We start from the raw sequence: 23652 nt of genomic DNA on the forward strand, positions 1-23652 counted from the left end.
TAGAACAGTAGGGTTGGAAGGGGCCTACAAGGCCATCGAGTCCAACCCCCTGCTCAGTGCAGGAATCCAAGTCAGAGCATCCCTGACAGGTGGCTGTCCAGCCTCGTCTTGAAGGCCTCCAGTGTGGGAGAGCCCACCACCTCCCCAGGTAATTGGTTCCATTGTCGTATTGCTCTAACAGGCAGGACGTTTTTCCTGATGTTCAGCCGGAATCTGGCTTCCTAAAACTTGAGCCCATTATTCCGTGTCCTGCACTCTGGGATGATCGAGAAGAGATCCTGGCCTTCCTCTCTGGGACAACCTTTCAAGTACTTGAAGAGCACTATCAGTTTCCATGCCCCTTAAAGCAACACACACACACAAACACACACACCTCTTCTCAACTCCCTTTCCGGAGTCCTCTCATTTTACCTTGAGAAACTCCGTATCTGGCTGCTGACACTTTTGCTCCAGTTCAACTATCAGTCCTTGTAGAAGCGGCGCCCCCTGCTGGACCTTGCGGCTGTTATCCTGCTGCATTTTCTTCAAGTCACTGGTCACTTTCGACAGTCCCTGCAGGATGTGGCTCTCCCTGTCTTGCAGGTCCCTCCACAACTGCTGGAACACATGGGCAGTGCACTGCCTCTTGGCTTCCGCACGACCCTGTGGAGGAGGCAACATGAGGCAGTGTCTTTAATAGCCCAACTCTCCCCAAAGGAGGACAAGTACCATTAAAAAGCAGAGTGTCTCTTTGTCAGTAGGAATTACTGTGCCTAACCTAGCAAAGGAAATGTTGGCTGCACATATGGTTCTCTCCTCCCACGTAGGCATCCCTCCTCTAGATTTTGCATGTCTTCCACTACATCTCCCAGGGCAAAATCCAATGTAAGTCCTACTTAGAGTAAACCCACTGAAATGAATGGGGCTTAGGTATGACTAAGTTGATTTCCATTTATTTCAGTAGGTCTAAGTAGGACTTGCACTGAATTTTGCCCCTAGATTCCAAAGGAATGCCACAGAGGGAGCAATCCTATGTGGATCCACGGTTGCCTCTGACCACGGGGGCGACCACCTATCCTGTGCAGGGCGGGAGGAGTGGTGAGGTACAGATCTCTTCCTCGCTCCCCCTGCCCTGCTTTCGTGGCTAGATAGCCGATTTCGGCTGTCTAGCTGCAGAATCTCGGAGCGCAGGAAGCGGCAGCCGGATGGCACATAGGATGTGTCGTGCTAGAATTTCCAACCTCCCCGCTCCCAGGAATGCCCCGTTTTCGCCGCTCCACGCTGCTCTTACGAGTGCAGAGCATAGGGCCAATCCGCGCTGCCTACAAGGCAGTGTGGGAGGGGGTCGGTTCCCCGGAACCAACCTATCCTATCGCCGTCTAGCCACTGACCAGTGGCCATACGATTGCGCCCTAATGCTACTACTGTTATTTTCTTTAATGCCCTACCTGGGATGGGAGTGCTTTTGCTCAGTTTAGACCTCCTTTCTCATAATTCCCTAGGGCTTCTGGGAGCAGAGATGTACCCAGTGGAATAGACCTCTACCTCTCGGTGGAGTAGAGGTGTAGTCGAATAAGATTTTCTTTTGAATGGCTTGGGCCTGAAATAGGTAATACAGCAAACACATCAGCACCATCGCACCCCAGGACCAGCTCCAGGTTTAAGAGGGTCCTTGGCAAAGTGACAGATTTATCTAGGAACCGCAGGAAGAAGCAACACTCTGAATCAGGACTGGGTGGCTTGGAGCCACCATTTTAATTTCCCACAGTTCCTTGAGCAAAGTTACCCAGGGGCATTGTGGGAAGTTAAAGTGGCGGCTCACTGAACAAGATGCTTTTTAAAAAGGAGAGCACAGGACAGGCATCAGTGGTGAACCTTGCTGCGGTGCTGGAGCCCAACAGTGGTCTGAGGATGTCATGTCTGTCCAAGTGCTATTTGACGATAGCAAATAGAACAAATTACTGGTGGTGGGGATGCGACGGGCTCTCCCTCACTGCAGGTCTTCAAGTAGAGGCTGGGCAGCCATCTGTTGGGGATGTTCCAGCTCTGGATTCCCTGCATCGAGCAGGGGGTTGGATTAGATAGCCTACAAGACCCCCTCAAACTCTAGGATTCCCCCAATAACATCTAGCAGTGCAACACAACATTGTTTTACATCATGTTTTGTCAGTTTCTTCACCTTTGCTGTACTAATCAATGGATCGCCACCTTTACATCTGTCTCTGATGGACTTCAGATTGAGTCTGATTCAGCAAAAACTTTCATTTTGTGTCTACTGGATGCTGCAACGCCTATTTATGTATTTATTTATTTATTCATTTATTTATTTATTTATTTATTTATTTCTATACCGCCCAATAGCCGAAGCTCTCTGGGCGGTTCACAAAAACTAAAACCAAACAACACACAATAAAACAATTTAAAATATACAGAACATTAAAACCACAATATAACAATACAACCACAATAAAACCTAGCAGCAGTGCAGGAGTTTAAAATACAGATTTAAAACAACCAAGACAAAAATTTAGAAGGCTAAAATGCTAAAATGCCTGGGAAAATAAAAAGGTCTTCACCTGGTGCCGAAAGGAGTACAATGTAGGCGCCAGGCGAACCTCACTAGGGAGCTCATTCCAGAGCCGGGGTGCCACAGCAGAAAAAGCCCTCCTCCTAGTAGCCACCCGCCTCTCTTCCTTTGGCAGGGGCTCACGGAGAAGGGCCGCTGATGACGATCTTAAGGTCTGGGCAGGCACATATGGGAGGAGGCGATCCTTCAGGTAACCTGGCCCCAAGCCGTTAAGGGCTTTGAATGTTAACACCAGCACTTTGAATCGGGCCCGGAAACGGACCGGCAGCCAGTGCAGCTGGAAAAGTACTGGCGTAATATGAGCTCGCAGGCCAGTCCCTGTTAACAATCTTGCTGCCCTATTTTGGACCAGCTGAAGTTTCCGGACCGTTTTCAAAGGCAGCCCCACGTATAACGCATTGCAGTAATCCAGACGAGAAGTTATCAGAGCATGGATAACTGTAGCTAGGCTATCTCTGTCCAGATAAGGGCGTAGTTGGTATACCAGCCTAAGCTGATAAAAAGTGCTCCGTGCCACTGAGTTCACCTGTGCCTCAAGTGATAGTTCTGGATCCAGGAGCACCCCCAAACTACGAACCTGATCCTTTAGGGGGAGTGCAACCCCCTCCAGAACAGGTTGAATATCACCTAGCCGGGCAGACGAACCACCCACTAACAGTACCTCCGTCTTGTCTGGATTGAGTTTCAGTTTATTGGCCCTCATCCAGTCCATTACCATGCCCAGGCACTGATTCAGAACAGCCACTGCCTCACCTGGTTTTGATGAGAAAGAGAGGTAGAGCTGGGTGTCATCTGCATATTGATGGCACCTCAGCCCACACCTCCGGATAACCTCCCCCAGCGGTTTCATGTAGATGTTAAACAGCATGGGGGATAAAATAGAGCCCTGTGGAACCCCAAGGCACAATTGCCATGGCACAGAGCAATAATCCCCCAGCACCACCTTCTGGAATCGGCCATCCAAGTAGGAGCGGAACCACTGTAGTGCAGTGCCACCAACTCCTAACCCAGACAACCTATCCAGAAGGATACCATGGTCGATGGTATCGAAAGCCGCTGAGAGGTCCAGGAGAATCAACAGGGTCGCACTCCCCCTGTCCCTCTCCCGGCAGAGGTCATCCCACAGGGCGACCAAGGCAGTTTCTGTTCCAAAACCAGTCCTGAAGCCCGATTGAAATGGATCTTGATAATCCGTTTCATTCAAGAGTGCCTGGAGCTGTCCTACAACCACCCGCTCAAGCACCTTGCCCAGGAAGGGGACGTTGGCCACTGGCCTATAATTGTTAACATCCTCTGGGTCCAGGTTAGGCTTTTTCAGGAGTGGTCTAATTACTGCCTCTTTTAAAGAGGCAGGCACCACTCCCTCTCTCAAGGAGGAATTTACAACCACCTGGACCCAGCCGGACATCCCTTCCTTATTTGATTTAATAAGCCATGAAGGGCAAGGGTCAAGCACACAAGTGGTCGATCGGACTTGGCCAAGCACCTTGTCCGCATCCTCAGGCCTCAGTAACTGAAACTCATCCAATAAAACTGGACCAGACGGTGCTCTGAACGCCTCTACCAATGGAACTGCATTAATGGTGGTGTCCAATTCATGACGAATCTGAGCGACTTTATCCTCAATGTGCCATGCAAACTTGTCACAGCGTGCTACCGAGGGTTCCACCGTCTCTCTCCCAGGCCCAGAATGTAACAGGCCGCAAACCACTTGGAAAAGCTCCGCTGGACGACACTGAGAAGATGCAATGCTGGTGGAAAAGAACTGTCTCTTTGCCACCCTCATCGCCACAGAGTAGGCTCGATAGTGGGCTCTTACCTGTGTTCGGTCAGACTCAGCACGAGTTTTCCTCCACCTGCGTTCTAGCCGTCTCCCCTCTTGCTTCATTGCCCTCAGCTCAGGTGTATACCAAGGAGCTGGCCGGGCTCTGCTCAGAGGGAGAGGGTGCTTGGGCGCGATCGTGTCAACCGCCCAAGTCATCTCTGCATTCCACAGAGCGACCTGGGCTTCGACAGGAGCACCAGCCATACCAGCAGGAAAATCCCCCAGAGCCCTCTGGAATCCGTCGGAATCCATTAATCTCCGGGGGCAGACCATTTTAATAGGTCCCCTACCCTTGCAGAGGGGAAAGGCCGCCAGGAGTCTAAACCTCAGCAGGAAGTGATCTGACCATGACAAAGGGACAGATGTTAAGTCCTCCACTTTCAGATCACCATCCTCCTGCCCAGTCGAGAAAACCAGATCAAGCGTGTGTCCTTTTATATGCGTTGGGCCGATGACATGTTGGGACAGCCCCATGGTTGGCATGGCGGCCATGAAGTCCTGAGCCGCCCCGGATACAGCGGCCTCGGCATGGAAGTTGAGATCCCCCAGGACCATCATCCTGGGGGTCCGCAACACCAAGTCCGAGACCACCTCCGTCAGCTCAGGCAGGGAGTCTGATGGGCAGCGGGGTGGGCGGTACACCAACAGAATCCCTAATCTGTCCCGGGTACCCAACACAAGGTACAAACACTCAAGATCTGCACTCGAATGAGCAGGAAGCCTGGAGAGGGAGATTGAATTCCTATAGACCACGGCAACCCCCCCTCCCCGACCCTCAAGTCGGTGTTGGTGCTGCACCAAGTACCCAGGAGGGCACAGCTGGGAGAGAGTGACCCCTCCCAGTTCCCCCATCCAGGTCTCAGTAATACATGCCAGGTCAGCCCCCCCATCCACAATCAAATCATGGATAAGGGAGATTTTATTTTGGGCTGACCTGGCATTCAGCAGCAGCACCACCAGACCCGAGGGCAAACTGGTAAGGCTGCCAGGAACCATCAGGTTGGGGGAAGAACCAGAAGAGGGGACAGCTGTAAGGTATCTAGCCCCTCTTCTCCTCAGCTGGCCTGTTAATCCCCCAATGCCATACCTCCCCCTGCCCGTGACCACAGTTATGGTGGCACCTCCCCGACCCCCTGAGTTGCCCAATAGTCCTCCCAGGCACATATTAAAATGTTAGGATATAAAATGTACAACAGTTTAATAAGGCTTATTTATTTATTACATTTCTATACTGCCCAACAGCCGAAGCTCTCTGGGCAGTTCACAATAATTAAAGTTTGTCTAAGTTCACTAATTGTCGGAGGTGTAACACAGCTAATGCTTCTTTTAAGCAAATATTTTGGCAATGCCCAGTGGTTGTCCCTTTTGGGGAGGAGGTCATTATACATATATATTTTGCATTGGAACACCCTTAATATTTACTGATGTACATGTCCTTTTAAATTATCTACCAGCTTCCTGGAAGTTAATGCATAGTCAGTGCAAATGGATTCTCTGCACCCTTCTGACAGCTAAAAGACTGATATTACAACACTAAAAGGATAAACTCTCACCTCCTATAATGCAATGGATTGAAGACCTTACTAGGCTTTCAACATTTGAATGGGTGGTATATAGACGCCACCTGCGAATGGATACTTATTTGGATATTTGCTCTGCTTCTGAAATTGATGTATAGTTCTTAGAAATCTGTATTTTCATATATTTATATGCACACATTCCATATGTATGCACTGAAATTGATATATTCAAACCTATGCAGCCACCTTCCTTTCTTTCTTTCTTTCTTTCCTTTTGTTGAAATATTATAAAAAAAATAAGTTTAAAACACCCACACCTTTGCTGTATTACTCTGGCTGCTGCTTGTAGTGGCAGAGAGACTCACAACACAGTTATATCACATCATGGATGTGTTTTGTATTAGTAATTAGATGTTCCTTGGAGGAGAAAATGCAGGGCCGCAGCAATGGGCAGTAGCCAAAATGCTTGTCATAACATCTAGTTCTGGCCTTGTCAGATGGCTTTTGCTCACAAATGGGTTCTGATTGAGAACTATATAGTTGGTGTCAGGAGGCTAAAAAGTCAGACTTGCACTAAGGGGAGTTTGTTTTGTTTTCCCTTACAAGACGTGGCTTGGCCTGCTTACAGAAGTCACTGCAGGCTGCCTATTTAGCAATGAGCTCTTCTCTGCTTATGGCCCAGTGTAGCCTGTCCTGAGTGAGACCTTTCACATCAATTTCCCAGCAGAAAGCTGCACTAACAACTTACTTTTTGGCTCTTTCCAGTTCTATAATTCTGGGCCAACAAACACCACAAGGAGGAGCACAACTGGGAGCAGTGTTGACCCACCTTCCAAATCACTGGTCTGACAGCTTCTCAAATGCTGCTCAGTTCCAAGGAGTATCCCTCAAGCCTCAAACAACACAACTTTGTCAACCAAGGGGAAAAAAACAACACCTTACCAACAGCATCTCCAGTCTCTTCCCTTGGTTTACCGCAAGTATCTCTCTGCTATCCCTCTCGCTTTTCAACATGGCCAAGTGGTGTTGAAGCTGAACCTGCCGAAAGGGACAAACAGATGGAGTTCACGTCTTAGGGAGCGAGGCATTCTGGTTTTCCTTCCTTTCTTCTACCCTACCACAGAGACTCTGTGTGGGCTTATGGGCATGCAGCTCATAGGCTGTTACGAGATGCCTGGGCACTGCTGAGAGGTGCAAGAGCTCCCTAAAAGATGCATCCCATTTCCTGGAGTCTTGTACCCATAGGCCTATAAAAAATCAGAGCTGCCTGTGATAATAGGCAATTCAAATGAGCATAAAAACCCCCATAGGAAGATCTTTCCTGGGCTATACCACTTCAGACAGGTGCTGAGGGTGCACGGGGGGTGTATATTTTGAAACTATCTATATTATTCCTGCAGATGGGAAGCTAGGGAGAACATTTTACAAGACCGACTGTACCACATGCTGTTTTTGCATGTTTGAAACCATCTTTATATTTGTGTGTGTAGCAAGCAGCTACACACTGCAGCGCTAAACCGGTTTAGCGCTACACACTGCAGCGCTAAACCGGAAGAAGCTGAAGAGCGAGGGGTTGGATCCAGATTTATGCTGCATCAACTGCTCTGACAGAAGTGGAGTTCCCCACCCCTTCCTTCCCACACCATCCCCTCCAGCCCCCTGAATATGCTACACACAGAGTCAGGGAGCCCTGCTGAATGGGATGAGCTGTGGTGTGTGTGTGGGAGGGGGGATCCCAAATTTAGGGATATAGGTGCTGGACCACCTGTGCTATTCCTTCTAGTCCATTTGTACTGACAGCAGTCAATACAAACAGACTTCTGGGGTTGGACTCGATGGTTGGACTTATAGGCCCCATCCAACCCTACTATTCTATGAGAAGAGTCCTGTGTGGCTTGTGGACGTCAGGTGCGACACTTGTACAGCCCTCTACAGGGCCCGTGTCAAGGGTAGGTCTGGTTGGGCACCTGTTGAGGGCCCACACCTCAAGAGGCCCACGAACAAGAGCCCCCTGGAGTTGCTTCTCCTCTTCACCACTGCAACCTGCTTTTTCACCTGCCTCTCACTCGGGCCAGACAACGGTGGTGGTGAGGAAGAGGGGCAGCAGATGCCCCGGCCTACTTGCTCACTGACTCTCTGCCTGTCAAGCAAGCAAGTGGGAGCAGAGATGAGAAAGAGGAGGAGGAGCGATAGCAGCTGGTGACAATGGCAGTGAGAAGGTAGACTCGCAGAGAGAGGTGTGTCACCCAAGGGCCCTCAAAAACGCGGAGTTGGCCCTGGTCCTCCACCTTGAAATGCCCTGAAATGGCAGTTAGGGAAGCGTTTTGAAGAACCAAAGCTAATGTTATGTTTGCATGAAACATGTACTTTGGGACAAAGTACATGCTTCATGCAAACATAACAGTAGCCAAACAGCCTTTTTAAACTTGGAGAAGGGGGGCTGAAAGTGGGGAAAGGACTGGGGGAAAGGACTGGGGGAAAGGGATACTTAATTCTGTCTCCACCAGCCATTTCCCTACTCCAAATAACGCCCCCTTCCCAAGGCTTTCCCCATATGAGGTGCTGGGCTGTCAAACGGATGTTTGTGCGTGGCGTGTTCTTCAAATGTTTGCTATTTTGTCAAATGAGGTGGCAACCCCCCCCCCAGAAATAGAAATAATTTCAATTTTAGTGAACCTTTCAAAACGCATAAATGAAAATAACATGGAACAAGAAAACACTTCCTTTTAATTGGAAGTAGACAATTAATGGAGTTTTTTGTGGGGTGGGGACAATCAATAGCACTTGCATGCAGATACAGGTTCTGCTCAAGCTGGGTGGGGGACCACATGTGAAAATGGATGCTGCATGTTTGTTTCCCTCAACTGCCCGGGCTGTGCATTAGGGCTGCCATGTACACATTGCTAAAAAAGAGAGGAAATGCATCACCAACAAAAGGCACATGGATTTGCATATGACATCCTCTCAAATAAGTAATACATTTATTGCCCAATCCAAAGATGGTTGCAAAAGATAGAAACTGAAAATTTAAAATACTATTATACAATATCAAAAATTACACAAAAAGATAAAACAACAAAACTATAAGAGACATTTCAAGTCTTTACTAAAGTTAAAATAGGGTGGATATGCAACAATTACAGTCAGGGCCAGAAATATTGGAACGAGGATAACTGTTTTGGCAGTTTGCCTCTGTACACCACCACATTGAAGTTGAAAGGAAACACACCCAGATGGGAGCGAAGTCAGGACTTTCAGCTGTAATTCAAGGGGTTTGACAAAAGTGTGGCACTAACCATTCACGAAGGACAGCCAGTGGCATACACACCCCCATCGTTGGTGGCTCATAAGTAATGGAACGAACCAACATCGTTTCAGTCTTAAGGATCACCTTGAATACCTGGATGAAAATCCTTTGCAGTCAATGACTGCCTGAAGTCTGGAACCCATGGACATGACCAAATGCTGAGTTTCCTCCCTCGAGATGCTTTGCCAGGCCTTTACTGCAGCTGCCTTCAGCTGCTGCTTGTTTGTGGGTCTTTCTGCCTTCAGTCTTGTCTTCAGTAAGTGAAAAGCATGCTCTTTGGGGTTGAAATCAGGTGACTGACTTGGCCATTGAAGAACATCCCACTTCTTTGCCTTGAGAAACTTTGGGTAGCTTTTGCTGTATGTTTTGGGTCATTATCCATCTGCAATATGAAGCAGCGTCCTATCAGTTTGGCAGCATTCGGCTGAATCTGAGCAGAAAGTATTAGCCCTATACACTTCAGAATTCATCCTGCTGCTTTCATCAGCAGTCAGGTCATCAATAAACACAGTGACCTGGTTCCATTGGCAGCCATACATGCCCATACCATAACACTGCCTCCACCATGTTTGACAGATGATGTGGTATGCTTTGGATCATGAGCTGTTCCTTTCCTTCTCTATACGTTTCTCTTCCCATCATTCTGGTACAAGTTAATCTTGGACTCATCAGTCCAAAGAATCTCATTCCAGAACTGGGCAGGCTTTTTTAGGTGTTTGCTGGCAAAGGCATTTTGGCCACCTAATGCAAAGAGAAAAGTCACTGGAAAAGACCCTGATGCTGGGAAAGATTGAAGGCAAAAGGAGAAGGGGATGGCAGAGGATGAGATGGCTAGATAGCATCACCGATGCAATGAATATGAACTTGAGCACACTCCAGGAGAGAGCGGAGGACAGGAAGGCCTGGCATGCTCTGGTCCATGGGGTCATGAAGAGTCGGACACGACTTAATGACTGAACAACAACAACAGCTGGCAAAAGCTAATCTGGCCTGTCTGTTCTTGAGCATTACCAGTGGTTTGCACCTTGTTATGAAGCCTCTGTATTTACATTCATAAAGCCGTCTCTTGACTGTAGATGTTGACAGTGACATGCCTACCTCCGCAAGAACGTTCTTGACCTGGCTAGATGTTGTGAAAGGGTTCCTCTTCACTATGAGCAGCATTCTGCGGTCATCCACTTTAGTTGTCTTCTGTGGTCTTCCAGGCCTTTTGCTGTTGCTGAGCTTGCCAGTTAATTCCTTCTTTTTCAGGACATTCCAAACTGTTGTATTGGCCACTCCCACTGTTTTTGCTATCTCTGATGGATTTATTTTGTTTCCTCAGCCTAATGATGGCCTCCTTCACTCGCATGGACACCTCTTTGGACCTCATGTTGGGGGTTCCAGTGAACAGCTACCAAATGCAAATGTAACACTCAGAACCACCTCTAGGCCTTTTATCTGCTTGATTGGTCATGGGGTACCTGGGAAACAGGCCACACCTGGCCATGCAGCTGCTTGTCAGCTATTCATTCCATTACTTATGAGCCACCAACGATGGGTGTGTGTGTATGCCACTGGCTGTCCTGCCTGAATGGTTAGTGCCCCACTTTTGTTGAACCCCTTGAATTACAGCTGAAAGTCCTGACTTCGCTCCCATCTGGGTGTGTTTCCTTTCAACTTCAATGTGGTGGTATATGGAGGCCAACTGCCAAAACAGTTATCCTTGTTCCAATATTTCTGGCCCTGACTGTATATAGCATAAAAGAACCTTTATTATAATGCCAATCACCTTACATTCTTATCTCTGAATCTTTACAACACCGCACACCGACAGAATCCAAAAATATTGCTCTACATCTAGTGGCTTTCACAACAAATACCATGACCCTCTGTATCACATATAGGTTGGTTGATTGTAATAAATAACTCAATTTCTCCTTTACACCCCTGTATTTCACTTGCTTTAAAGGAGGCTCCAAGTAGTTTTCTCTGAAGTCTCTATATAATTGACACTCAAGTACATAAGGAGCCAAGTCCTCTAGGACTGGTTCTCCACCAACACACAACCTATCTTCTACTGTACACCATGAAATCTCCCCCATTTCATCATAGTATCCATTTGTTCATATCTTAGATGTGTAAAAGCTTTCCGATATTCCATTTTCATAGGGACTGACAAATATTTCTCATATCGGTTCAGTTGTTTTGTACTAGCTAACCATATCGCTGTGTCTGGTGATGCAACAACAGTTATAACAGTTTGCGTACCTACATCAAGCACTCTTTGTTAAAAATATTGCTGCTAGCTTTCAGCCTTGGATTCAGTGCCTGGTGAGAGAATCCAAAGTTTGGAAAAAATTTAAATTTTTGCAACCAGAACTTTCTGTGCACAAATGATCTCTGTTCCTACAAACAGATCTTGGGAAGTCTTTCTTCTGTTAAATTAGTTATTCTACACCAGTAATTTACATATATCAATCCAGAGATCTTTTCGATACCCAATTCAGCTCTAATTAAATATGCTGGGGTATATTTGGAAACCCCTAAAATTAGATGCAAAAAGCAACTTTGAACATTTTCAAGTTTCATAAGATCTACAAAGTCTCATATTTCTGCACCTTAAATTAGCATAGGTATTACTTTTGCTTTGAAGATGTTTAAAACTGGGCTTAATATACCTCAGTAACTATTATTCAACAGTCTATTTAAAGATTGCAAACTAGCTTTTCAATTCATTTCTCTTTATTTGTAGTGCCCAGGACACTGATGCTGAGAAATTAATACCAAGATAACAATAGCGTTTTACCTGCTCTAACTCCTTAGAATTAATAAACCATCTATGAGTTTTTCTTTTTTTGCCAAATATTACCACTTTAGATTTATTGTTATCAATGAGTACGGGTGCAATCCTATGGCCACTAGTCAGTGGCTAGACAGCCATAGGATAGGTCAGTTCCCGGGAACTGACCTCAGAGCCCGTGCTCCGAGGCTGGTTCTCTGAGAACCGACCTCTACCCCCTCCTGCGCTGCCTTGTAGGCAGTGCAGAATAGCTCCGCATTCCACGCTTGGAAGAGGAATGCGGAGTGGCGAAAATGGGGGTGTGTGGAAGTGCCATTCCGACAATTCCTATGCGTCGTCTGGGGTCCGCCACCCCTGCTCCAACTTCCCGTGGCTGTCTAGCCACAAATGCAGGGCAGTTGAGGCGCAGAGGGAATGATCCCCTCCACGCTTCTTCTGCCCTGCATTGGATAGGTGGTTGCCTCCGAGTTCGCAGGTGGCCACCTATCCCGATAGGATTGCTCCCTAAGTCATTTTCTTTACATTATAGACATCCTTTCAAATAAAGCACTGTTCTCTGTACAGTAGGACACATGCCCACCCTACGTGCATGCAGAAACCGTCCAAAAGAAGAAGCTAATATCTCACAAATTCGCTGTTTGAAAGTGTGAAAGGGGGGCTGGATTCTTCCCTTCACCAAACAGCTGATTGGCTGGATTTTGGCTTTTAAACAAGGACATACATTCTTTTTGACCAGGGCCTACCATTTAGGTAGGCAATGTGAGGGCAATAAAAAAGGAAGCAGTGCACTGTCATTTTGTGTCTATATATATTTACATGCATGTGCACTTAGAGTCAAGATGCGTCCACTCCCTACGCCACAGGTAGGCAACCTGCTGCCCTCCAGATGTTTTGCACTACATCTCCCAGAATCCTTTACTGTTGGCAATGCTGGCTGAGGTTGATGGGAGCTGTAGTCCAAACCATCTGGGGGGCTCCAGATTGCCCATCCCTGCCCGCCGGGTGCTTTGCCAGACATCTCCCATTAGCCTCGGCTAGTATGGCCAACAGTAAAGGATTCTGGGAGTTCTAGTTTGAAAAACCTAGAGGACACCAAGTTCTAGAGACTTGGGGGAGAAAGCTGACATACGAAGAACGGGAGCCCTGCAGTGTGCATTAACAAGGCATCCCCTAACTTCCTGCCACCCCAAGACAAAATAAGGATGGTGAATAAATGTTACCAGGATAAGGTACCAGAAAATCGGGGCCCTCTCGTATAGTGATCATCGGTGCGTAAGAGGAGCCAGCACAGGCTGTTGGCTCCGTTTTGGGGGGGCTGTAAATCCAATCTGGGTTTCAGTCCGAACTCGAAAGGAGATATCCACGGCGCTGAACCCATTTGGGGTGAACAGGGTTCGGCGCCTTGGATAGCTCCTTTAGAGTTCTGGCTGGTTCTGACTGAAACCCAGAATGGATTCACGGCGCCCCCGAAAGCGGGGCCACCAGCCGCCACTGGGAGCAGCACCGGCGGTGGTCCTGAGCAGCAGCCGCCGCCGCCGGGGCTTACCTTGTACTCCTCGGCCGCCTCCTCGACGGGGATCACCGCGTGCGCTCTGTGCTCCTTGGACCGGTCGCAGACCACGCAGATCAAGGCCTCGTCGTCCCTGCAGAATAACTTCAGCCCCTCCAAGTGCTTCTCGCACATGCCCGCCGCTGCCGCGCCCTCCGGCTCGCCGCCGCCGCCAGCCTCGGGCGCCGAGCCTGGAGGAGCCCCGCGCGGGGCCGAGCTCGCGGCCACCTCCTTGGCCCTCTCGGCCACCTTGCCCAGCTGCGCGTTCGGCCGGAGCGTCCCTTTGCGGGAGCTCTTCCTGCACTGCGGGCAGAGGAAGCTGCCGCCCAGGCCGGCCCAGTACGTGCTGATGCAGGCCCGGCAGAAGTTGTGCTCGCAGTTGAGGATCACGGGCTCGGTGAAGTAATCCAGGCAGATGGGGCAGGAGAGCTCTTCGTGCAGCGCCCTGGCGGGGCTCGCAGCTGCCATGGCTGCCCGGGGAGCAGGAGCAGGAGGCCAGGCGCTGGGCCGCGCCGCCTGCGGCCCTCTCCGCTGGGCGCTTCCGAGCCGAAGGACAGGAACTAGGCGGCCGGCGCGAGCGCGGTGGGTGGGTGCACGGACAAAGGGTGCGCAGCAAAAGGCGAGCTCCTTTCCGGCCTCCGAGGAGGCGCAGGCCGTGGTGCCTACAGGTTGGGTTACAGTGGCCAACTGGCCCGCGAGAAAGGGGCCTGACCCGCTCCTCTGCTTCGGAGCACTGGCTTGATCTCCGGAGATCCTCGAGTGGAGGTTTTCTTCATAGCACGACAGCAAGCACCATCACCTGCTAGTGAGGTCAACTGCTGTGACAAGCGTAGGAGCAGGGGCCGGAGAAATGTTGGCAGCAGCCCAGACTTCTAAATGCCATTTGGGTTGGGGGTTGTTTTTTAAATAACTTGAGGTGTGTTTCTTTTTTGTTTTCGTTTCCCAAGCCGTTGTTCTTCAAAGCTATATTTTAGCAACTGGTTTGTCCAGTTTTATACAAGTGATTTATATAATGGCTTATATTTTATACGAAACACACACGCGCGCGCGCGTGTGTTTTATACATGTTTTGTTAGAAGCGTTGGGCCTCCTGCACAGAAGGAAAAATCAGAGTAGAACTCAAGCGGCAGTTTTAAGTTCTATGAAAAACGTCCCCTGAAAATGACTCTGGCGAGGGGTTCTGCATGGGACTGGCTGCTCCTGTACTGGGTTTGGTTGCATTGGTTGCTCCTGTACTGGGATTGTTTTTTCCTTGTTTCACTTTTCTGTGCATGTGCGCTCTTTCAAACCCAGCCGACGAGGCGGGAGCAAGGGCGCGGGGCGCCCCTTCCACGGGCCGTCTCCTGCTCACGACACAAGCAAGAGACGGCTAGCGGCTTGTGTGCCCCGCTGCTGCTGCTGCTGCTGCTGCCGCCCGGGTGGCTGCCTTTGACAGCCGACGAAGCCGGAACAAGAGGAGGCGTGGAGCTAGGCCCAAAAATGGCGAGGGCCTGGCGGGAGAAACAGAACCCACCGGAAAAGGAAAAAATCACGCCCACTCCGCTGCTATTGGATGTGCGCTGAAATGCAAGCGGGGGGGAGAGGGAGGGAAACACCGCGAACGACGACAATAAGAAAACCCACATTAGAGCATATACGACGAGGTCAAAACGAAATAAATGAAATTATAACGGTGGCTCAGTAGCGGATCTCAACTCATTCATAACGGTATAAAAGGAAATAATGGGCCCTGAAGAGTGATGACAACTGTTTTATAACGACATATTTATCCTTGTGTAGCTTAGGCCCTAGAGTTGTACAGCTGTATGTCAAAATACGTTCCTAAGAGTTCAAGCAGATTGTCAGCACTCGCTGGATTGGTCAGGCAAGCAGCAGACAGAAGCCTCCAAGACTGGGCTGCTCTGTCTTTTAGGCTAGGAGCCCATAGGATAGTGCTCCTAGTTGCGTTTTTAGGGTAAACGATCATCACTTGCCCTCCAGGCCTGAAACTGTTGTTGTTGTTGTTCAGTCGTGTCCGACTCTTCGTGACCCCATGGACAATAGCACGCCAGGCATCCCTGTCCTGCGCTCTCTCCCGGAGCGTGCTCAAGTTAGGCCTGAAATGGGACAGGCTAAAAATCTAAGGCTGGCTGGGGAATGCTAGGAGTTGTAGGGCTTTTTTCAGTCTAAACATACATAGGGTTTTGCCCTAAATAACTAAAAAATGACAGGTGCATCCCTATAGGGAAGGGCACCAAGGTTTATTGATAATACATATGTATGACAAGGGGCCTGGTCCAATCCTTGGACTCCCTAGCTGAATGGTATCAAATAAAAAGAATGTGAAAGGCCAGATTGCACCTTTGGTTACACTCTGTATAAGGCACCTCCGTTTTGCTTTATTATCCTGTGCTGTAGCAGCGCCCATAGATGCTGGTACTCCAAAGACTGCATCTGCAGAGGGAAAGCACTGGCACCTGCCTCAACCTCTTTTTGCCAGTACAGCTTGGAACCAGTGGTGGATTTTTGTTGTTGTTCAGTCGTGTCCGACTCTTCGTGACCCCATGGACCATAGCACGCCAGGCCTTCCTGTCCTGCGCTCTCTCCCGGAGTGTGCTCAAGTTCATATTCATTGCATTGGTGATGCTATCTAGCCATCTCATCCTCTGCCGTCCCCTTCTCCTTTTGCCTTCAGTCTTTCCCAGCATCAGGGTCTTTTCCAGGGAGTTTTCTCTTTGCATTAGGTGGCCAAAATATTGGAGCTTCAGCTTCAGTATCTGTCCTTCCAGTGAGCAGTCGGGGTTGATTTCCTTTAGGATGGACTGATTTGACCTCCTTGCAGTCCAGGGGACTCGTAAGAGTCTTCTTCAGCACCACAGTTCGAAAGCATCAATTCTTCGGCGCTCAGCCTTCCTTATAGTCCAGCTCTCACAGCCATACATTACTACTGGGAAAACCATAGCTTTGATTAGACGGACCTTTGTCAGCATGGTGATGTCTCTGCTTCTTACTATGCTGTCTAGGTTTGCCATAGCTTTCATGGAGCCATTTACACAGCTCTTTAGGACCCCAGCATAGGGACGGGCCACTCATCACCCACTTCCTTGCTCCTCGTGCCGAACATAGAGGACTCTGGTGTACAACAGTGATCATGTTATGTGAAGGGTGCAACGGCCCTGCCAGGGTACAGGACTCGGAACATCTCCCCCACCACCACCCAGAAGAAGGGTCTGATGACATGGACAACAGAGAAGACTGGCTTCAGAAGCCACGTAAGTAGAGGGCCTCCAAAGAAACTGCCCACCAGAGGCTCCCGTAGGAAGGTTGCTGTCCCCTGAAGCTCTGCCTCAAATCCTTTCTGCCCAAGAGGCAACCCTGCTGCCCTCCTCTGACCCAGAGGAATCCTCTCAAGAACCACCGCCAGGAGGGGCTCCATTGGATCAGGTATCTTCAGAACAGGGCATGGCCCCTTTAACCATAAGCAGTTTTCCCTCTGAGACAGCACAGCTTGAGGCACCCCATTTGGCTGCAGGTCTACCTAAGCTCAAAGTTGGCTCCAGGCTCCTGCTATATGAGTAACCCTGCAAACTAGCCTTCCCCAGGTTGGTGCCCTCAAGATGTCTTGGACTACAACTCCCATCAGCCCCAGCCAGCATGGCCAATGGTGAACGCTGGACCACGCAGTCCCAAAAACCTGGAGGGCACCAGGTTGGGGAAGGTTGCTTCAAGTGCTCTTGCCTCCTGCTGGACCTTGTTACCAACCAACCACTGCAGCAAGCTGTCCATGGTCCTGAATTTTTGCAATCCTTGACCAGGACATCTCTACAGACTCTAGCCTGGAACAGAAAAAGGCCCTCTTTCTCTCCTCTCCACCTTTTTCACCATTCTGCAGTTCTCATTCTTACATGTAGAAGGCATTTCGCACATGACCAATACACTTGTTGGATCTCCAAAAATACAACAACAAGAGACCCTCCAGATCCTTTTAACGGAGAGAATAAATTCCAAACAACACAATTTTACACCTCAAATCCTGGTGTAAGAGTCTCTTAAAACTGTATAGTTAACATTGCCCATGGAGAGGTACCCAACAGTTTGTGACAAATCTTTCTCCAATTGATGTCCCCCATCAGTCCCTGGGCTACAGTCACATGGAGAAGTTATTGTAGAAAACTGGAAGTCACAGATACAGGTATAGCTACATGGCAGCTTTTTCCACAATGACACAGCAACATAATTTTCAGCATCCGTGATGATGTGAATTACTTATGTCTCCATGGATAGCCAGGGTCACACATTACGCTCCCCATGTGAATGTATCTCTGAGGAGAATCAGACATACTGCATAAAGAAAGTATTGAACATCTGGACTGACCCACAGCTTCTAAGAAGCAGAAACCATGTATGGTTACCCTGTGGGATAATCTTGAGTGGCTGGAGGAGGTATTACACATTCTTATGGTCCACAACTCCTGCAGCAGCAAAGGCCGGCACTGAAAATCGCCAGAGAGAAACATCCCTTCCATGGGGGCTCCATGACTTGTGATGCATATCAGTTGACTGATGCTTCTGGAATTTAACTGGTGCTCCTAGTGTTCAAGTCCGTGCACTCATCCTGAGGGATGACATCCATCATAAAATTTGATGGCTTAGAGCCTCATGAACCTTCCAACATCTTCCCTGGTGCTTAAGTCTCCTCGGTCTTAATCCAGCTAGCTGGTACAGTGTGAATTCTGCCAGTTATCAGGACACAATCTTCTCAGGAGACGACAGTTGCTTTCCAGCCATCTTCTGGAAGGTTGCTGTGACCCGTTTTATCCGTCCCAGGTCTGACTGAAGCAAGGAAATCTGGGAGGAAAAGGAGATGATTAAGTAAGTGGATGATGCATTGCAAGAACCCTGTGAAAGAGGCAAGGCACTCAGGGATTTGAATCCAAGTCTCCCCAATCCAAGTTGTACATTCTAACTACTACATCATACATGGAGAATGAGCAGAGTTCCTAAAGCCCCCACATTCAGGATCTTCCTGGCATACGAGCTTTTGGCAGACAGATAGAAATGCAAGGATAGATAGGCCTGCAAGGTTTTCTGACAACCAAAAGTACTAGAACATTAAGCCCCCCCACAGAGGCTTGGCAGGTGCCTTCTTTCTGGTAATCTCAGCACCAGGGAAAGGCTTTTATTTTAATTCTCCTAGACCTTTTAAAATCTGTGATCTGAATTTTTAATCCATGGCTTATCTGTTCTGTATTTTCAGTTATGTGGTGAAACTGGTTGGCTGCCATTTGTTTTATGGTTAATATTTTAAAATATTTAGTATGTTTATTTAGTACATATTTTAGTACATAATATTTAGTACATATTTAATATGTATTTTATTATTTTATGTGTCTGAGCGCCCCCTCCCCCGGAACATTACTATTGGGTAGTCTATATAAACACCATAATTAAATAATATGTATTTCTTTAATGAAAATTATGACACATGGCTTTCTATATTTGCCATTGTACTGTGTGCTGTGAGAGCAAGCAAGCATATTCCTAGAAGTCTGATTACACACACGCACGCACACACAATATACATCTATTTCTGGGTTACAAAATTTACACACCTCATCATTAAATCTTCGTATGAACATATGAAAATATGTTTCCCTGTTATATCTTACTCCTTCTAAGCCTAGTATTTTCAGCTGGCAATGGTTCTCCAGAATGTTGGGAAGAGATGTCTCTCACCCAGCTACCAAAGAGCCTTTTTTCATTCTATTCATTTTTCATGACCTCTTTTATTTTCTCTGGCTCAAGAAACTTTTTATAGCTGTACACCAAAACAGAGACAACCATATTACTTTAAGGATAGAAAATCACAGTGAGGATTTAGTACTGATGAAAGCCTAAATGCAAAACAATAACTCCATCATCTTCTGGAAAAAGACTAAACTATTTTGTAAATAGCCATATACTGCTTCATGGCCCTCAAAGAGACCCTCCCCTCCCCACCCCTGCAACATAGTAATACCTTTTGCTGGTGATCCAGTTTGGCTTTTAAGGAGACCTGCTCCTGATATCTGGCTCCCTGAACCTGTACGGTGAGATCTGCCAGCTGCCGCTCCAGTTTCTGTTGTTGAGAGGTCAATCTGAGGAGCTCCTTTTGAGGGTCAACCAATCCCTATAGTGAGAGAAGAGTCATAGATGGCCTGGTTTAGTGCATGGTGTAGTCAAAACGTGCAAACCTCTCCCCTTTTACACCCCCATATCCCATATGTGGTCCATTCCATTATCATTGCCGAGAGTAGACCAATCCAATCTACTCTATGTCTATCTGATATTGGCCATAATCTTCCCATCATGCAGTTCACCTGGTCGCCATCTTTCTAGATTTTCCTCATGCACCCATTTTCCTTGAAGCCAGAGATGCCTCAATTTGGGTCTTACCTGCATATCCACGTAGATGGTGGCATGACTGTTTGCCCTTGCAGCCACACAGCTATCAGGTGGCTCTGCTCCCTCAGAATCAGGGAGGAGCCTCAGAGATCCAGCCAAGGACAGAGTCTGCAGTGGTTCTTGATACCTCTCATACACACCACGGGGAACTGCCTCTGGGCAAACCAGATACACTAAAAGACAGGCAGAGGAAATTAATGTAAAGACTCTCCCCTCACGTCCATGACTCTGCCAGTGTTTGGGGGATGGGGGTGGGACTGGATATGCGCTGCATGATGAGTAGTCTCATTTCCACCATTGGCTGGATCTTGAAATATGAGAGCAAAATATTTACACACACTGCACAATGAGAAGGTATAGTTCTCAAAATTGGGGCCTGTTGGTTACAGCAACAGGTACTAAAAGACAATGTGTTTGTCTTTTATTACCTGTTTCTCAAAATGGCAATGTGTTTGCCATTTTGAGAAACCATCTCAGCAGGGAAGGAACAACAAGATGGCTGCTCTACTCATGTATGATATTGCTTCCCACATAACAGCAGCCATTGCAAAGGAGGAAGGCCATTAAAGAGGAGCATAATTACTTCACATAGAACCCTTACCCTAGGTGAGAAATCCCAAAAATTATTTTATGAGGACTTTTTTTGTGAATGCAGCCCCCTAGTAACAGCCATTTTCACAAGTGCTTACCGGGTCTTGACTGAATGAGTGGAGTGGGAAGGAGAGCCACATCGACTGGCCCCAACTCTAATGTCAATGTACTCACTGGCACTACCCCCTGACCTCTGTGCAATTGGAGGAAGGTCTGGATAAGGAGGATGTGAACACACCCTCCTCCACACAGTCAGAAACCCTGATTACACATGGTTCCCGGTCACACACAGGAGCCCAAGCACGTACAATTGTTCCATTCAGACCTTCTGCCAAACATAGGGAGATTGGGGCAGGGGCGGTGGACATGGCTCTGCTCCCCTGCCACATGTTCCGTGAACAAATGGGGGGCACTTGTGGGAGGGGCTCCAGGTGGTGCTAGAACTGACAGGCACTTGGATGGAACCTGCACTGCTGCAGCCAGCCTGCCACTCCGTGGGAAAGGAGCGCATAACAGTTTACGAGGGAGTTGTTCCAAAGCCGTCTCTCAGCCCGGAAGTGTGGCACTTTAGTGAGCCATCTAACCCTAGTGGAGAGCGACAAGTTCCTTTACAGCAGACTGTTGACCATGCCTCACCTGTTGGACGAGCTTTGGTAAGCTGATAAGCTGCCCTCAGGGAGCGCACTGCTCTGATGACTTCCTGTACTAACAGGAAGTTTGCCTCTTCCTCAGGACAACACCAATGAGCCTAGAAATTGGGGGGGAGGGGAATGAGACACAATTGAAAAGTTATTTTCTAGGAGATTAGAATTAAGTACTAGAACTTACTGCGATTTGCTCATTATGGGAAATTCAGAATAGGACCAATAAGGAGGACCAGTGCTTGTTCCAAAGAGTAGAGGTTTCCGAAATAAGCTTTGCACAGCCCGGACTTGTGAAAAAGACTGAAGAGAGCCCTGAATCACGTCAAAATCAGTTGAACCCATTCCTCCTTTTAGAGTCCTGGAAATGGACTCACCAGGTGCTCAGCGTTTGGATATCTGGCCACACAGATGCTGGGAGGCACTTGGGAGTTCATCTTGGGCAGCCGCTGCCACAGCTCCTCTGTGAGGAAAGGCATGAAGGGAGACAGGAGACGCAGAGCCAGGTCCACGCAGCTGTGCAAGGTCTGACGGGTAGAAAGGAGCCGAGCTGGATCCCCGCTCCTCAATATGGGTTTTACAGACTCCTGTGTAGGCAGCGACAGTAATATTACTGTGATGTGGAGGGAGGAGACCCAGCTCTTTGAGTCTGTAAATGCATTAGCATAAGAAACACCCTATTTACTCAGCCTTGCCTCCAGTGAAAATCTCATAGGAAGATAGGAAGTTGTCTTAGACTTGAGTTAGGCTATTGGTCCATCTAGCCCAGTATTGTCAACACTGACTGGCAGCGGCTCTCCAGGATTTTAGGCAAAATTTCCAGACCTACCTGGAGATGCCAGAGATTGAACCTGGGACCTTCTGCATGCAAAGCAGGGGCTCTGCCACTGAGAAAATTCAAAATCCCCACACTCCCTGGACCACCCCACCTCCCCCTTAACCTCGACCTGCATGCTTTTGCTTCTTAAGCTGAAATAAGCTCATCACATGGCCAGAGGCAGCTGGAATCCGAACCCACAGGAAGCTCACCAAGTAGACATCACAGAAATCACACAGCCAGAAAAGATGGACTGAAGAGGAGACAGAATGCAGTTCGTACTCCTCAAACCGCTGGGCACACTCTTCTGCTGTGTGATAGAGACGGCTGAGGATCCACTTGTCCATTGGGGAGCTTGGGAAGACCTGGAGGGAGATGTAAAGGAGTGGCACCAGAGCTTCAGTTTCATAGCATTTATATTGTACCTTTCTTCTGTCATGGAGTTCAAGGCAGTGTCCATGAGGTTCCCAGCTGGTCTCCCATCCAGGCACTGACCAGACCCAAATCTACTTAGCTTCAGCGAGGGTGCTGCATCATATGCCTTCAGTCTATACCCTGGGCTTTACTTTATTGCTCCCCTTCTCCCAACCAGCTTCCTCCCACCATACGCAGAAGAGTCATAAGATGGAATCAGTGCTGGAAAGGAACAAGATCATAATCTGATTTTAAAAAAAACCCTCTGCCCCAAGGTCTGCTTCACATTAAATTTTTAGTGTAGATCTCTCTGTACATGGTAAAAACATTACACATGCACACACACTCCACTATATTACGTAGTACTCTATGGGTAGTATTCTGTTGTGCCCATGTGCTTGTGGGACCCACTGCTTGCAAAACAAGATTTTGGTGCTTCTAAATATAACACAAAACAAGCAGAAATGCTTGTTTCCGGAAGGGGGAATTCACGTAATAAAGTGCTCCTTCTATCCACAAAACTACAAGACTTCAGTTTCTTGTTGCCCATGGGCAGCCTGGCTTGTGTCTCCCGTAAGCACATTGAAATGGCTGATCTTCTTAAGAATGTCCATTTCACACGGTTTAAGGATGCAATCCGAGGTGTATTTCCTCTCAAGCAAATCCCACTGAATGCGGTGAAACTTACTTACGAATCGGCTTGACTGGGACTAAGTTGCAAGTGTTCTAATGTTCAGCCTAGATCAGCCTTTCCTAACCACAGGCCTCTAAATGTTCAACTACAACTCCCATCATCCCTGACAAATGGCCATGCTAGATGGAAATGGTGGGAGTTGTAGTCCACCATCTGGGGATCCAAGTGAGAAACTCACTCCGAGAGGTATGAATATTTCCACTTGTAAGGATTTGTCTATTTCTTCAAGAGGCCTCTGTGTTGCACTCTCACTTTTACCCAGCACAAAGAAAGAAAATGTAATGCTCAAACGTACTTTGTCACCACCACCACCCACATTCCCAGGTACCTTATCTGGATCCAGTGGGGCAAACCCTTCTCCCAAGGCTGCCAAAGTGAACTTCAGGGCATTCCACACCTTGTTGCAGAAACGACTGGCGTTCTCCACTGCAGCTACATCCAGATTGATGTTGTCGCCTGAGACAGGGGTATAAGTATTCTCGGCCTCAATTTCCAACTCAGCCAATCCATCCCATACACTATT

The 23652-nt window shown here is 48.2% G+C and overlaps 2 protein-coding genes across 6 annotated transcripts in view; both read right to left on the minus strand.

Moving 5' to 3' along the window:
• The window catches only part of LOC146355293 (E3 ubiquitin-protein ligase TRIM39-like), a 29737-nt gene extending 13862 nt beyond the window's left edge, over window positions 1–15875 (minus strand). The window contains exons 1-3 of one of the 2 annotated variants that reach the window (XM_084830422.1): window positions 13547–15875; window positions 6854–6949; window positions 412–642 (exon numbers count right to left, since the gene is read on the minus strand). In XM_084830422.1, the coding sequence (XP_084686548.1) occupies window positions 412–642; window positions 6854–6949; window positions 13547–14017 (798 nt within the window). In that variant the 5' untranslated portion in view covers window positions 14018–15875. The remainder of the gene's footprint in view (window positions 1–411; window positions 643–6853; window positions 6950–13546) is intronic. The other variant, XM_084830423.1, reaches the window with a different exon arrangement.
• Window positions 15876–17399: 1524 nt separating this feature from the next.
• The window catches only part of VARS2 (valyl-tRNA synthetase 2, mitochondrial), a 32581-nt gene continuing 26328 nt past the window's right edge, over window positions 17400–23652 (minus strand). For 2 of the 4 annotated variants that reach the window (XM_084830418.1, XM_084830419.1), the window contains exons 24-30: window positions 23458–23585; window positions 22234–22386; window positions 21582–21791; window positions 21200–21311; window positions 19964–20145; window positions 19548–19697; window positions 17401–18376 (exon numbers count right to left, since the gene is read on the minus strand). In XM_084830418.1, the coding sequence (XP_084686544.1) occupies window positions 18272–18376; window positions 19548–19697; window positions 19964–20145; window positions 21200–21311; window positions 21582–21791; window positions 22234–22386; window positions 23458–23585 (1040 nt within the window). In that variant the 3' untranslated portion in view covers window positions 17401–18271. Of the gene's footprint in view, window positions 18377–19547; window positions 19698–19963; window positions 20146–21199; window positions 21312–21581; window positions 21792–22233; window positions 22387–23457; window positions 23586–23652 lie in introns of all 4 variants that reach the window. The other 2 variants (XM_084830420.1, XM_084830417.1) reach the window with 2 other exon arrangements.

Source organism: Heloderma suspectum, chromosome 2 (genome assembly GCF_057233095.1).
Source record: "Heloderma suspectum isolate Gila_16-S chromosome 2, 16-S_ref, whole genome shotgun sequence".
NCBI classification, from domain to species: domain Eukaryota; kingdom Metazoa; phylum Chordata; class Lepidosauria; order Squamata; family Helodermatidae; genus Heloderma; species Heloderma suspectum.